The 16,617-nt window shown below is 48.5% G+C and overlaps 1 protein-coding gene across 8 annotated transcripts in view; it reads right to left on the reverse strand.

Moving 5' to 3' along the window:
- Positions 1-232: 232 nt before the first annotated feature.
- LOC144723348 (hepatocyte nuclear factor 4-gamma-like) overlaps positions 233-16,617 on the reverse strand; it is an 82,131-nt gene continuing 65,746 nt past the window's right edge. For 6 of the 8 annotated variants that reach the window (XM_078602078.1, XM_078602080.1, XM_078602082.1 and 3 more), the window contains 8 exons: positions 14,421-14,515; positions 11,081-11,187; positions 10,276-10,431; positions 9,267-9,354; positions 7,904-8,056; positions 5,759-5,995; positions 5,343-5,480; positions 233-4,598 (listed from right to left, as the gene is read on the reverse strand). In XM_078602078.1, coding sequence (XP_078458204.1) covers positions 4,423-4,598; positions 5,343-5,480; positions 5,759-5,995; positions 7,904-8,056; positions 9,267-9,354; positions 10,276-10,431; positions 11,081-11,187; positions 14,421-14,515 — 1,150 coding nt within the window. In that variant the 3' untranslated portion in view covers positions 233-4,422. The remainder of the gene's footprint in view (positions 4,599-5,342; positions 5,481-5,758; positions 5,996-7,903; positions 8,057-9,266; positions 9,355-10,275; positions 10,432-11,080; positions 11,188-14,420; positions 14,516-16,617) is intronic. The other 2 variants (XM_078602076.1, XM_078602077.1) reach the window with 2 other exon arrangements.

The following is a 16,617-nucleotide window of genomic DNA, read 5'->3' on the forward strand; positions in this document are numbered from 1 at the left end:
AAAAGTTAAATGGTTAACATTTTACGTAATTAAGATATAAAACGTAATGCATAACAATGAAAGTTAGGATATATTAAATCTAAAAATACTAATTAAATCTTTAATCCCAAATCCTAACATCCCCCCAAAAATCTGAATACCATTCCAAAAATACTTTTAAATGCAACTTCACTTGACTCATACACATGTGTGTTGTCTGCATTAAAAATAAGAAACACAAAAATCTCAAAAATACGAAAGTTATTATTTTTATTTTATTTTATTACGTAGACGTACAGGATGAGAACATCAAATTCATTCTCCTTTGGCATCAATAATAGTAACATTTTTTGCACTAATATGTACAGGAAGGTACGTTCAGATATATATCCCTGATTTAGCTCTTCACATTAGGACATCAATAATCACCCGCGTTGCATTAAAATTAGGAATCACATGGATACACTGGCTATGAAATTAGCCAATGCATCACACAAACTGGCTTGCGCTAACTAGTCTAAGGTTCATTGGTTATTTAACAAACTTAAGCAGTTTAGAAAAAATAACAAACGTAGAAAGATGTTAACATAAAAAATATAATCCATTGTGCACACGTAACGTGTTGCAGGCTAGGCATCACATGACCCATTGTGGTCTCGATGCATGTGGAAGGTGACGTGTGTATATGCGACACACGTCCACGTGGCGTGCAGACACGTGTGTACGCAACGTGTACACATTAGACACGTGTGTACACGTAGGCACGTGTAGGCCATGCATGCACACGGAGTACGGAGTGCACACATTATTAGCATGTACACTTAAGGCACAGAGGAGACATTCGTGTTTTTTACATTTAGTATACAAAGAGCATGTACACAAATGGAACACACGTCATGGCATGTACACTTAGGGATGACATGGGTGCGACAGATGATGCACGAATAACACACAGCATGTACACATAGGGCACGCACATGACATGTACACACGAGCAAAGACAAAGATCCCCCGTATAGCCTGAGACTGTTGGGGCATGTGCCGTTAGTGAGCTCCTATTAAGACCGACACGGCACACGAAACGGTGGGTGGCCAGCACCATGACCGGCCGCCTTTCTGTCCCCAATGCTGACATTTACACACCCTCACCAGGTAGTAATTTAAGGCTAAGTCGACCTAGGGGAGGCACAGGACCGATTCAGATATTTGCCACGGATATTGGCCACGAGCGGGAATAGAACTTGGATAGCCAGGTTCGTTGCCAAGTGCAGCGTTAACCAATGCGTCACCGCTCCCCCTCCTGTGTGTACGTACGTATGCACACACATACGTACAACGCAGCATGTAAGACATAGAGGTAAGGAAAGCACAACATTTTTTTCTCACATTGACTCAGGCTTGGTTTCGCTGGAGACGAGCCATGCAAAGTGTGTACAGATTAACACCCCACGCCCAGTATAACACAGTACATGGTATTATGGTTAAGGGCGTGAGACCAATGTTTTAGGAATGGGATCGGTTAAAGGGCCACATTTGTCAATGTATTTCCTTAATAGAGCAACGCTCCACACCATTGCACGTGTGGTTCCACGAGTTTCAGGAATGTAGATCTAGGCTTTAGCCCTCTCGTCTCTAAATTATTGGCAACAAAACCTAAAAGAATTGCTTTTGATTTAATGCGATTTTAGGAATCAAAAGGCCGCAAATGTGTGTGTGTTTTATAAGTGTCATTGTTATTTCTTAGCAGTTGCAAATATCACAGCAGCCTGCCACGACGGACGCGGTTCGTGAGAGGGTAAAATAATCCACAGGTACCATGCTGATTGTGAGATGACATTTGTTTGATGTCACATTCCCAAAACATTTTTCAACCGCCCCTTTTATAACAACTCCACATTATAAATAAACCCGATCATTCGAAACGTTCTGCGTGAATCTCTTTTGTTTTTTAAACGCAGGATTTTGCAATTAACCAGCCGGTTTCATTTCATCGAACAAGTGGTTCGGTTTAAATAAACTACTTGCAATGTTCTGATTGAAAACACAAGACAATTTATGTATATATATTAAAAACAGTTTAATGCCTTTTAAATCTTTTCCTTCTGTTACACACAAACATTTCCTATCCTATATTCCCATCTAAAAATCTCTGCGTCCCGAAATTATTACGTCTAAACCCCTATCCATCATTTGGTTCAATGTACATCGCTACACATAATAACATTTGTATGGGATTTTCCGTTCAACCCTCAGCGGTGACGGCCTGCCCCCCTTATGGGAGCATCCAGGCGTAGAGGTGAGCAGTGCCCGCTGTGGCAACGGGCCACTCGAGATGCGGCCACACGTGGCAGGGGCGACACTGAGCAAAGCCGCTGCTGGGAGGTTCTTCGATAAGTCTGTGGTCTGACAAAAGCAAAGGCTGACCTTGATTTCACGATGTTATGTTTCTACATTGCGCTTGCTTGGTCCGTGCACGTTCGAAGGATTTAATCCCCATTTGTGAGAACTCTTAAGCATTGCTCCTCAAACCACTTCCTTGCCACTGGGAAAAATGAATTTCTCCGCAAGTTCTTTCTTCACTGTGGGCACGCGTCGAAGTCACTGGAGGGCAGGTCTGGCGAGTATGGATTTTTACAGACTTCTCTGGCTCTTGATGACTTCTACCATTTCGAATGTGCTTCTAAGGCCGTCTGGAACGCTCTTCCTTCCGATATTAGAAAGCCACTGTAGCTATGCACTTTTAAATCATCTAGATTGAAAACTCATTTGTTTGGAACGAATTTTTTGTGTATGGTTTTGTTGTCCATCTCCCGCACCCCCGATCACAGCACGTTTGGCTGCGTACGGTGTGAAAGAAGGTCAACGTAGACATTTACCTATCCAAAAGAAAGTGTTGCAAAAATATAAAAAAGCAACCCAGAGTTATTCTATTGTTGTTAGGTTTGGTAATCCTTGTTAAAAAATATTGTACTTTTAACTGAACATTTAGTCCTTGTTATAGCACCGCTCATTCTACGTCACTTCAGGGACTTGTACATCGCCGCTTCACATTCCTCTCTTGAAGCTTGCAACGCAGCACAAGTCATGAAATGATCCTCTTGATGGTGAATCCCAACTTTGTAAAACAAAGCTTTACAAAATAAAATTAAAACACAAACCAAGACAGAAAACGTAGTGGCATTCAATAAATCCACGCTACTCGACATTTATGCACACACGGTATGTATATAAAAAAAATTACATCAAAATACGCGACGGCAATAATGGAAAATGAAATGGCAGACGATTGTAATAAGCACGAAATAAAAACTACAATTTTCTAATACAATTTGTAATTCTCTTAACTACGATTCACATGCTCGATTACAGGTGGCGCCTCAAAGAGAGGCAATTACACCAATGCAGCCACTGCAGCTCTCACACCTCCCCATCAAATGTGGAACGTTGGGCCAAATTGGAACCCAACCCCTTGGGCCAACGGGTTCTAACCACGCTCCAACATTGGCCCCCCGAGGTCACGTGCTTTCTGGGCCCTTGCCACCTCGGTTCAAGTAAAGGTACAATGGCTATAGCGAACGCTCCAAGCTGGCAGTATCCTTGTGCGAGATATTAATCACGGGTGTCTCGTCTCCCAAACCGCACAAAATGTATATCTCCACTTAGCTGCTGCTCCTTCTGCTGTAGAGACAAAGACAACAACATTCTATTCTACTCTTCAGCGTCTGCATTGTAATGCCAGCCAGAAGAATAACTTAAAAAAAAACTTTAAAATGTGTTGATTTTGCTTTAGCGTTGTAATGTTTAGTTTTTTTTCTGTGTGCGTGAGTTTATATTTTACTGTACCTGAGTATCACAGTTTCAGGCATTAAAAATACAAAACATGAAGATTAGGTTTGATCATTCGTACCACGTTACTGAATTTATTTAAGGCTATGAGAGGCACGACCAGGATGCGGGTCAGTTTGAAGCAACTGGATTCCCAATCATGCGAAGACGAGTTTAAAAGCCCAACCAGGGCTAACTCAACCAATCATCATCATTACTCCAAGGTCAGTAAAATGAGCACCACCGGGTGAGAACGAACCACTTGTGAAGTTGTTGTCTGTCCTGTGGAACTTACACCCACGGCCCAAAACCACCATCAGAGTCGGCATTCTGATTGCCTAAACACGCTCATGACACAGCAAGACGACGCAAATTACCCATTTTATATTTCAATACAGGAATAAAAAAAATAAAACAAAGTTTGACGAAAACGGTACCAAAGTTGCAGTCGAGCGTTGGGTAACGTCTCGTCATCACAGTGGGAACTGCGCTCGACCGTGCTCGTAAACTTCTCTCGTTCGCAGACACCCACACGAACGGGCAGGCGGGCGTGCGTGCGGGCGTGCGGGCGGGCGAGAGCGTGCACCCTGCCCACTCGGCCCAGAGAGGGGCTTTCTCTTAGCTGAGGGCTTCTCGCTTGAGGCCGCTGCCGTGGCTGAAGACGTGCGCTGCGTTGGGGGTCACGGGGCTGCCCCCCATTGTGTGCAGGTGGCGGAACTGCTCCGCGCCGGCCCTCGTGCCCGGCGGGGGCACCGACGACGGCGGCGAGGGGTGCGGCGTCTCCGGCGACGACGCTGCCGGGGAACATCAGAGCCAGCTCGTGACACAGGGCGACAGACCGTTTGTTTACATTGTACAGAGCGGTCACTCGTGGAAACGATAACCAGGCTGTGTACTCATCTTCTTGGTTCTTTTGGTAAAGTCACGTAGAAGGGAAGTAATGGTTTATTTTTATTATTTTATTACTTCCCTTCTACGTGACTTTACCGAAAGAACCAAGAAGATGAATCCCTGCAGTCACGAAAGCTTTAAATCGAGGCTGTGTACTGTGTAATATAATTTAGGAGATGTACCCTCACACGCACCTCCGATTAGCACGGTTGGCTACGTAATGTGGTAAAGAATTTCCACATACAGAAATTGCTGAAAAATGCAAAAAACTAAACTATTTGTCTAAACTATTTTAATTTAACCAGGCAAGGCCCACTGAGCTATGTAGCTCTTTATTTAGAAGCGACCTGACCACAAATGATAGCTCAACAAAGTGGCTTATCACGTGGAAATGTATAGCAGCCAAATACTCGACACACATGATGTTGATTCTAAATATGGAGGGAAAAACAGGAGGACCCGGAGAAAAATCCACGCGACCACGGGGAGAGAAAACACGCAAACTCCAAATTTACAGGTGTCAGGGTTGGGGTCGAACCCATGACCTCCTGTAAACCAGGCGAGGCGGTTAACATCGGCAGGCGGGGAGTGCGGGCGAGGACCATCGGCGCTGAGCGTGTGTGCGCGGTGCAGTGTGAGCAGCTCACTCCACTCACAGACTTGGCCGTTGGGCATGAGGCCGTGCGGCAGCGCGGTGCTCATGATGACCTGGCCGCCCATGTGCTCGGGGTTCAGGTGGGAGGAGGGGTGCTGCACGTGCGGGTGCTGCAGCTCGTTCGCCGCCCCTGCGCACGCGGTCACAGTCGGCGCCCCTCCGGTTAGACCCGAGCAGAGCCGGCTCGTGGGAGCAACGTGGTGCACGCGTGCGTGTCGCACGGGGTATTTGAGTGCGCGTGAGCGCGTGTGTGTGCGTGCACGCACAGACGCACGTGCGTCCGAGCGCAGGGTATTTGCTCGCCTGCGTGAGTGTGCGTGTGTGCATGCACAGACTGGGCGCGTGCGTACGAGCACAGGGCGCTCACGCGCACGCACGTACGTCCACGCTCGTCCGCTCGCTCCTCACCTCCGAGCAGCATCTCCTGCAGCAGGCTGTCGACGCGCACGACGCTGAGGAGCCGCGCCAGCTGGATCTGCTCGATCATCTGCCACGCGAGGCTCTGCAGCGTGGGCAGCAGCAGCAGCAGCTGGCCAAAGCGCCCGCGCGACTCGTACTGCCGGTCCGTCACGTAATCTTCCAGGCTCAGCTGCGCCTGGAAGCGCACGTTGCGGATCCGCTCGGGGTCGCGGAGGCCCTTGGCGTCTGCCGGGCGGACAGCGGAGGGGGGGGGGGAGGTGGGGTGGGAGGTCACAAGGGGAAGAGGACGACGGTTAACCCTCTTTGCCGAGCGGCGCGGTGAACAAAGCACGCGGCTCGCGACTGGAAGGTCGTGACTTCAAATGCTGATCCGGCGTGGACTCACTTTACCGTCAGCTCTCACACAACTGTGGCGAACGTATTACTGTCCCATGTGGCGATCGAATCGCAATCAGAAGGTTAAACCCCAGCCAGGAGAGCTGGACTCGGCACATCATCACCATCCATCTCTGTGTGGCTGTTAAAAAGAGTAATGCTTTGTGGGGGAGTCAACAGCAGTCATTGCACGGACATGGGAATGGGAAATTGTATACCGCTGGCTTCTGGCTGTCTCAGGAAAGAAGGCTTACTCAACACTTGTTTAATTCAGGGATACACTTTGACTTCAGTTTGAATGTTGATCTGACCACGGGTGGCCAAGGGAGCTCATGCTGCTGCTGTTATATTTTGAATAATTGGGCCTAGGAATAAGCAGCTGTTCTCAAAATGTTCCAGCGACCACTTGACCACCATAATCATCATCAGCCACGATAAATCCACTGCTGGACGAAGGCCTCTCCCAAGTTGTCCCCAATCAATGTTTTATTCCACCCAGCCCCTGCACATGAACCCATTTCATCGTTCCCTTTCCTCGGTAGAAATCCTACAGGGCGCGTTCCGCTCCTTGGCTGCCACTCCGTTATTATTCTCAACCATCGGTCCATCTTCCCTTCGAGCCGTGACGCGTCCTGCCCAAGCCCGCTGATTTTCTGAAAAGTTTGAATTGTGTCTTTGACCTCAATCACGTAGCCATTTATTTCCCGGAGCATGTGCACGCCATCATTAATCACTGCTTCTGAAGTCGAATTAGTCGGCAGCTCCGTGAAATTAAAACGACAAGAGGAAAGGCAAAATGAGATTGATTAGCATTCCACTGCTGATAGAGCGCTGCCCCTAACATAACACACAGACACAACGAAGACACCTTAATTTCCTGCTCTTGTTGTTGCTGCTGTTATTATTCGTCTGAGCGAGCTCACTGCCAGCTCACTGAACCGGCACAAAATCCACAACCAGCCGGGTTGACATGGAGCTAGAATCACTGAACTCACAATTGTGAGCGTGTGAGTTTAAACATCCAAGTTGGAGACCGACTCTTGCCATTTTCAGAATCAGAATCTTTATTTAGACTGGAGGAAACCGATGAGCTATGAAGCCCTTTTTTAACATGTCCAGATGTCTTTCAGAGGTTATTAACATGAGTTCCACCACGTGGTCAGGTCAACACTGGATATCTTTTGATATCTTTTGATATCCAGACCGCTCCTTGCAATAGGCAAGAGGAATGTGGAATTTTCACCACCAATTGGTAAGGGCACTAACCCCCATTCTCACTTAACCAAGGAGACACCTTGACTCTGACTTTAATTTAAAAAAGTGAAAGTTAATTGAGTGTTTTTTTTTTATCGCGGTTGTTGAGCTCGGGCCCAGAGGCTCAAAACACCAAGCGTCCAGCAACAAACAGCACCATTGAAGGTTTACTGGATCAGAGTTAATGTCTTGAACTGAGAAAGTTTACAAGAACTTGGGAAAAGAGACGATAGGAGTTGACCATTGTGAATATGCGAAGGAGACAGAGAGCTGTTTTTTCCCTGCAGCATCGTGGTTGGACATGGTCTGGATGATACAAAACAGTCAATCTGCCAGGCCAAGGCCTCAACATGGGTGCAGGAAACAATGAGTGAAGCTCACGGGAAGAGCAACCATAGTAGTAGAGATAGCAGAGCGATACTATCGGTGAACAAGTGATAGATCATCATCGGTCAAGCTGAGGTGTCGACCGTCGATGGACGCGTCCGTGTTCGCTCCGCTCACCAGGGTCGAAGAACACCACAGCCTTGAGGCAAGCGAACTCGTTGTCGTCGATCTGCAGTTCCTGGAAGGGCACCACGAGCTCGTCCAGGACACGGCACGCCACGCGGCCCACGTCTGCCTCCGGGCACGAGCGAGCCAGGATGTGCCCATCGCCTGCCGCACCAACAAGACAAAGGCAAAGATCCACCATATAGCCTTAACAGACTGTAGGGTCAAGTGCTGTTAGCGAGCATCTATGAAGGCCGGCACAGCACATGAGGGGGTGGATGGCCAGCACAACGCCCGACCGCCTTTGTCTCCCTAGTGGTGATGTTTACACATCTGACCAGGTACTCATTTGAGGCCGAGTCGACCCAAGGGAGGCCCGGGACCGCTTCAGATAATCGTCACTGGTGTTGGCCGTGAGCGGAAATTTAACCCAGGTCGGCAGGTTCGTAGCGCAGCGCGCTAACCACTACACTACCGCTCCCCACACGCGCACCCACCACCGACGCCATTTAACTGTTCGTTCGTGTTGCCGCATTCGATCGTTCACTGGTTTAGTAAATTATTCATTTGTTTGTTTGCTGCGCTGCTTTTATCCTCTCATATTCTACTGGCTCGTGACCCACGGTGGCGAGATGTTAACTGCCTCACCTGGTATACAGGAGATCGTGGGTTCGATCCCGACCCTAACGCCTTTATATTCGGAGTTTGCATCTTCTCCCCGTGGTCACGTGGATTTTTCTGTGGGTCCTCCAGTTTTTCCCTCCACATTAGAAACGTGCGTTTAGAGTATTGGGCTGCTATACATTTCCACATAAGCCACTTGGTTGAGCTATCATTTGTGGCCAGGTCGCTTCTTAAAAAGAGCTATGTAGCTCAGTGGGCCTTACCTGGTATAGTAAAACATAGTTTAGTTTTAGTTGAGAGTGTTGTGATCACTTTGTCCCGCTGCCCGTGGAATTTTGTGGAGTATAGTGCTCAATTTTAAATGGGGATAGACAGACCACCGGACAGAGACAGACGGGCAGGCCTACTGAAAACAGAAACACAGAACAATGGACAAACTGATGGAGAGAGAGGCAGACAGACAGACAGAGAAGCAAACAGGGAGATATGCAGGCAAGCAGGCAGGCCACCACACGGACAGAAACACAGACAAACTGGCCGGCAGACAGAGAGACAGAGCGACAATAGCGACTGCCTAACGGCAAACAAACATGCCCCAAACACGTCTTAAGAAAGTTGATGCTGGGCAATGCTCAGCAGCAGAGGCGCGGAAACGAACAAATGACAGTCAGTGGCTCTCCTCAACGCCGTGAACCTCTCTTCGACCGGACCCTGTCCGCGTGCCGGCTGGGCGCGACGTGCTGGAACGTACCCAGCAGCAGGACGTCCTTGTAGGTCATGGAGCGCTTGGCCACGCCCAGCAGGAGATGCTCTCCCGCGTGGGCCCTCAGCAGTGCCACCTGCACGACGCCGAGAGAAGGGAGCGCACGACGCGTCACGCGTGCTATGCGGCCGGGCGGTCGCGAGTGGGGGCTTCACTGCCGCTTGCCGCAGAGGTCCACGTCATCGGGTTCCGGGGCTATCCCCCGGTACATCCTCTCCCGTTCCAATGACGTGCGTGTACATCATAACATTTTCTTCTGATTCCAAACCTACGTGTACGTCACCGGAATGGAACCGGAAGAAATACTTAAATAAAATAACTTTTTCGAACTGAGGCTCCCACAAGGTCATCATTGCGGGATGGCGTGCGGCACAGTTTGGCGCCAGCCATCATAGAGTGCGGTCGTGTCGCTACAGTTCTCTGCGGTGAGTACAATGTCTCTAAAGGCAGCGGTGCTACGCCTCTCTAAATAAAATTAACGCCGAGCCGCTTGCGCCTCCCGAGATTCAGCGGTGAACGGGACCCACCCTGCAACTTGCAGACGTCTCGGAATGGTAAAAGGTTAATACTACGGGTGTGTTCACCAAAATTCCGTGGCATCTGCTTCACGACGGACGCTGTAGAATGCCGCGAGGTTATTATAAAGAAAGTAGGCCATGCGTGCGGTCATGGTACAAATTTGCTCTATTGGGAGAACACAGAGCTCGTGAGGTGTGTCGGTTTGATATACTTTGCGAGCGATGACATAATCCGAGGAACAATGATAACGCAGAAGGACAGATGAACAGCAGACAGACACATGCAGATAGACAGGCATGGACACATAACAGAGGGACATCAACACACAGGCGGACAGCCTGAAATACCTATAGACAGCAGACAAACACAGGTAGGGCCCACAGGCTGCATATATTGGAGGGAGAGTGCGGCACGTCTGATCGAAGGAGCAAATGCACCGAGCTGGGAGGACGGGGTGGATCCCGCAAGCATCGCTCACCTGGTCATCCAGCAGGAGCTCGCAGAACACGGGCAGGTACTTGGCCCACTCGACGAGCACCAGCAGCTGCTGCTTGATGGACTCGCAGATGTCCTGGATGCTGGCCACCTGCTTCAGGCTCAGGTCGCCGGAGCCCCCGACCATCGGGGGCATGAACTGCGCACGGCGGTCGCACACAGGAGCAGCGTTAGTGCTCGGCCGCCAGATGCGGGGGGCGGCTGAGAGGATGGACCCTCTGATCCAAGGATTACGACGATCGCGCCTCCTTGTGTATCGAGGAATAACTGAGTCTCAAGGCTTTCTGCCAGGAGGGTCCTGCATTGGCGTGTTGGGCCAACGATATTAACGGGTGTTTGCCTCGTGGGAGGAGAAACTCTACACATACAAGAGGTAGTAATTCTCAAAACACCACACGGATAGACTCAAGATTCCATGACTGGACTGTCCCTTCGCGGCTCAAACCCTCGAACCGCATCAGGACAGGACAGCATACCTCTTTACCAAATTGATGGATTGATAATAATATACTCCCCTGTGTAGCATCCTGGGAAATTAAATTAAATTACATATTTAATAATAATCAATCATTTGCAGTCTATCGACCTTCTGGTTTTCAGACTTAGGCTAACCAGCAGCATTTGCTTCGAGCGGCTGCGATGGATCCGACAGGCCGATCTGTTGGCTGACTTGACTGACCGACTGAATTCCAGAGCTTCAATCAAGCGTCGGCCGAGGCCGGCGCAAGCCGCAGCACCCGCTCTGGGTGGCGCAGAGGGAGCGTGCGCGGAGCCCCCGCCCCCCTCACCTGTCGAGAGAGTGACTCGGCCTGCACGAACGTGTTGATGGAGGGCGACGTGGCGTCGTCCTGGCTGTTCCGCCGAGTGCTGATCCTGTCCCGCTCGTTTTGTACTGCTGCAGGGTGTGGGGAGTGAGAGCAATAAGGGGTTCGGGTGGATGGATGGGTAAGTTATTTATACATTGGGAATCGTGGTAATGTTTACAATACTCTGGCCGGGTGGTGCTACAGTCAGCCCAGCATCCCTCTGGAAGTTGATGAGCGCTACTTTTACTGAGTTCCCAACTTGAATTCACTCGAGCGTACTCGAGCAGGCCTGAACTCGAACGATGGACAACTTGAGGCAATGGAAACAGTGCGGTTATCACGATTTCCCGAGATAGTGGAGTTATCACGTAACCTGGGACAGGTCCTTCCCAGAAACCCGACCGAGGGACGCTTAGCAAGAAATGTTTGTGAGTGGGCTCCTGCTGGTGTGCTTCATTCGGCCTCCATCTCTACATTATCCCCCAAACCCCACCATCAGGCCACTGGCTTCGAGGCCAGCAGCACTATACCTACGCAAACTTCCGGCCGCTTCACACACGCAGGAAACACCTGACCTCAGGCCCTTGCTGACTATGCACAGTCGGTGCCTGATAGGCCTTGCCAATCATGCCACCTTGAGTAGGAAGGAAGGGCTGTATAATTATTACCTGCGTAACAAATCAGCCACCAACCGCCAAGCGATTCAATAAATTGTCACATGACGCAGTTTGATTTAATTATTAATTTGGTCTAAATTACGCCGTCTTATTTACATTGTGGTTTTTTATTGGTCTCATTTGTAGATTGGTTAATTTATTTAATGTGAATGTAACCATCTCATATACTGCGTTAACATGTAATAATTGTGCATGAATCGTAGGTAATCTATATTTTATACACAATTCAATGGATGCGTCACAATCACAACACATTATTTTACAAGTCGAATTGACGCATGCCCAAAACTGACAAGCGGGCCAATTTAAAGTGGGAATAAAACAACATGTGGTAGAAACTAGAGAGAAACTAAAAAAAACAAGCCAGCAAAACGACGATGAGCAACTTGTTTTTCGAGTCGCGTTTACGTCACCGCTAGAGCAATAAAGAGGTGGTGATTCAAGGCTGCTCGGCCGTTATCACAGCCGGTGTCACGCCGTATCGACCCATGCAGTCATCGGGTGCCACAAAACATTAACGCGCCGTGCATTTCATTGCCTCTTGTTATGGCGCCGAGGACTTGAACGGCTCTCCGGTTTTTTGGCAGGCCTCCTCTCTCCTCTCCCCTCTCTCCCTGCCCCTCTCTCATCTCCCTACCCCCCCCCCCTGTACTTCTCTTCTCTCCCCGTTCCCCCCTGCAGCCCCTTCTGGGGCTTGGGTGCAGACAGATAAAATGTTCGCATTAGGTATAATTATAATTTTGCAACGTTTGAGGAAGTAACACTGTACTACGTGGCAGTTGAAGAGGGTGGCAACGTTTCGAGAGCTCGAGTCTAAAGTGGTGCATTCAATATGAAGCATCCACTGACGGCCGGAAATTATTGTTTAGTTAAAAGATCACGCACGCGTCGCATTTATATCAAAACCCAACTGCGCAAGAGAGCGTGCGCTGGCGATCATCTACGCGCTGATGGTCCCGAGCCAGTGGGTGTAAATATGAACAGAATCCGCACAGCTCAAGGTCGCTGTGCTCATCTCCTCCCGCTCATTCGGAGGAGGTAGAGAAGGCATTCGTAACCTCACCCCAGAGGCCTTTGGGCTGCCTAAAGAACCATGACCTTTGGCAACTCCGCTTCTTCCCTACAATAAGTCTGCTATATTGCAGCAAACCACATGGCAGAAGAAGAAGCGGTGGTGGTGGTGGGAATTCCACATTCCAGTACCGGGGAGGACTATCCCTCCATAGGACAACCAATGTTGACTTCCCACAAAGGGGTACCCCCCCCCCCCCCACTTTAGCAACCCCACAGGGACAATTGGATAAGTTGACGGCCTTCCTGGGGTCCTTTCGATTTTAATCTGAGCTTGCCGAGCATCCAGCAGGACACTGGTATTGATCACGGTTTCTGAGTTATAAAATAAAGTTCAACTGGTGACAGGGCCTGAACTAAATGTCTGTACTCTCAATTATACGTTTTGTGGCACGAGTAACGTAATATGACCGCCCCTGTTCTCCCATGTTGCACAGGCCCTTGACCTCCGCTTTATAGCTCAATTGCATTACAAGTACCTTTTTGGGTGTCAAATTCCATTTCCATATACTGCATCGTATTAATATTCTTATTTTATGATTGTTTGCGAAAGTTGAAGAGTAAAGATCTTTTTGGAAGTCTTTTCAAATTAGTGTTTTTTTATGTTTCCATCGTTGCCCGTCAAATTTACAATGAAAATGTTCAAGATAAGTTTTTTTATTTTATTTAACTCACCGTCTACATTTCAATAAGGCAATGATCACTTTTGAAATTGCAGGGCAAACACAAGGCAGAGCCGATAGCAGCACGCATTGTTCCAAGCGCAGCATGCATCTCCGCGTGTGGCATCGTACCTGCCCTGCGCTGCCTCCCACTAGACAAGCCCCTTACATTATCCTGCTGCATGCAACCCGAGTCTCTGATCACTGCCGCTGCGTCAGGGACACTGGGATCGTGAAATTTGTTATCAGTAGGGAGTGCGCAACGTGTCGAGTGGGGGGGGGGCAGTGTTTTTAATCCCACATCATGCATCTGTACGCTTTATCCGAGCCAATAAGCTGTATCCGATAAGCAATACAAAAACGCACCTCAACTCTCCCATTCCACCAAACGCGGGGACGATAAGCAGGGACCCACGGCACTATCTCGTCGCCTGTTAAGGGCCTCCCTTATCACCCCGTGGCCAAGAGCATGGCGACTGCAGAGCGGAGTTGCAAGGTGAGCAAGGTGAACGTTGCTTCACGTCCACCACGCGCCGGGGGGGGGGGTGCTTTTAGCGAGGCCGAGATTGTATTGAGCACCGCGTCAGTTCCTTTACGAATAATTAAAAATAAGAATAAGTTTTATCGTTTATGGCAATAAAACACATTCGCCCCCTGTTCTGCATGGGTTTCCTCATTCACATGGCAGGGGCTAGCGTAGACTTAGGACAACCACCAGTGAAATACACTCACTGACCTCCGACCGGGATTTAAAATCTCCGCAACTCTCCGATTGCAAGTCGTAGCACTCTGCCATTAAGCGACCCCAGCCTGATGTTGCACCGATACGATGGGATTGTATACGCCTCGAGTGTGTGTGTGCCTCAGCCGATCTTGTTGGTAAGCAGTGGAAGTGAATGGGCAGTTCCTTACCTTCTTTTTTCATGCCAGCACGGAAGCACTTTTTCAGGCGGCAGTACCGGCACTGGTTCCGCTTGTCCTTGTCCACCACGCACTGCCGGCTGTACCTGCACGTGCCACACAACATGTACCTCTAGAGCCAAGGGACGTCATCCCAGTGCGGCCGCAATGCGCTGCAGGCCACAGTGGTGGCTAGCAGCCGGGCTCCAAACTGTTATTATCTATTACTACTACTACGACTATTTCTATGTTTTCTTTTACTATTTGTATTTTACCAGGTAAGGCTCCCTGAGCTATATAGCTATCAGAAGCGACCTGGCCACAAATGATAGCTCAAAAAAGTGGCTTATCATGTGGAAAATTACAGCACCCAAATACTCGAAATTCGTGTTGATTCTAAATGTGGAGGGAAAAAACAGAGGACCTGGAGAAAAATTCACGCGACCATGGGGAGAGATAGACATGCAAACTCCAAATATACAGCAAGCGTCAGAGTTGGGATTGAACCCACGACCCCCTGTATACCAGGCCAGGTAGTTAATTATGTCGTCACCACGACGCACTGCATTTGTTTACATCCTAATACAGTATAACTGTACATTCCAATGCTGAAAGGTTGCTTTTCAGTATTGGGATGTACAGTTATTCTGTATGGTGTTATGGCTATGGGGAGGAAACCACAGAATCTGGAAGAAACCCATGCAGAACAGGGGGCGAACATACAAACTCCATAGAGAAAGGCCCCCGAGTTGGGAATAAAACTCAGGCACCTTCTTCCTGTAAGGCAGAAGTGTTAACACTCAGCCACGCTACCACCCTGTGAGGCTATACGTTCAAATCCCAGGCTTGGTCAACTCAACCTATCATCATCAACGTTATTTTTGGCATCATTGCCAACATCATCATCATTGCCACCGTTGACATCAACGTTGTCTGCGGTCGGTGAGATGAGCGCCAGTATCGAAGTGGACTGATTCCTGCCATGTTACTGTCATTTGGAATTTCCAACGACGGGTTCCACGTCACCAACAAGGATGAGCACCGCCTCATGCTCATTATTAGCATGGGAACGCCAACTTCTTTGGGCACAAAACAGGTTTATGATTTATGAGGATATATGACGCATACAGTGCGTATATATATTTTATTTTATGGTGTTTGCGTTTGAAAAGTGCAGGCATATCTTTAAGGGTGCCATGTGCATCGGTGTCAGTGGCTTGGGAGGTGTCCGTTGCGTATATGGCACACAATAAAGCGCTCCTGCCTTTTTTTTCTTCATTTTCTGTTATGAGGCGCGCGGCTCCGCACGTGATCCCGCCTCGCATAGCCAAGCCATTCTTTCCGCTCCTAACAAAGGACCTGGCTGGGCCCCGAGCCGGCGGTGGAAATTCCACGTTCCCATGACGGTGTCCGCCAGACGCTTAAATAGCGGACACTCCCCCGTTGCTGATCCAAGCCCCGCGCTCTATTTTTTCTTTAGTGCTGCATTTTAACGCGCCCATTTATTTATGAACACGGCAGCACTATCTGGTACAGGAATGTTCATGGCGGGCAATAAAGGGTGAATATACAGCTGTGCCCTTACCAGTAGTTGGGGAGGTATTACTTATTGCAGGTAGTCATGTATGGTCGTTAAACTTGTACACAATGACCTTAATTGTAGGGGTTAAACTATAGTGAGAAGGCATTCCTTTTTGAACTCTGACATCATCATTCCTGATACGCTGTCACGGCCCGCTGAGAATACGGAACTTGGAGAGGGTGCATGGGGTGACGGCAGTGAAGACGCGATGAACCGCAAGGGGTGGTACGTTCAATTGGCTACGCATTTCTAATCGGCTAATAATGTGAAGACATATTCTTGGTTCTTTTGGTAAAGTCACGTAGAAGGGAAATAATAAAATAATAATAATATAATAATAAAATAATATTTATATAATATTATTATTATTTTATTATTTTCCTTCTACGTGACTTTACCGAAAGAACCAAAAATATGGATCCCTGTAGTCACGAAAGCTTTAAATCGAAATTCTTTCGGTAAAGTTTAAATAAATAAAAATGTGAAGACAGCAAACATTATGACGACGATGTACGTATGTTGAACTTCTTTCACACCGTACACAGCCGACCGTGCTAATAGGAGGTTCTAAAGAAATATCTCCAGGAGCTTCCTAATAACAATGATGAAGATGATGGTGATGATGAT

Source organism: Lampetra planeri, chromosome 17, assembly GCF_965212315.1.
Source record: "Lampetra planeri chromosome 17, kcLamPlan1.2.h2, whole genome shotgun sequence".
Taxonomy (NCBI): Eukaryota; Metazoa; Chordata; class Hyperoartia; order Petromyzontiformes; family Petromyzontidae; genus Lampetra; species Lampetra planeri.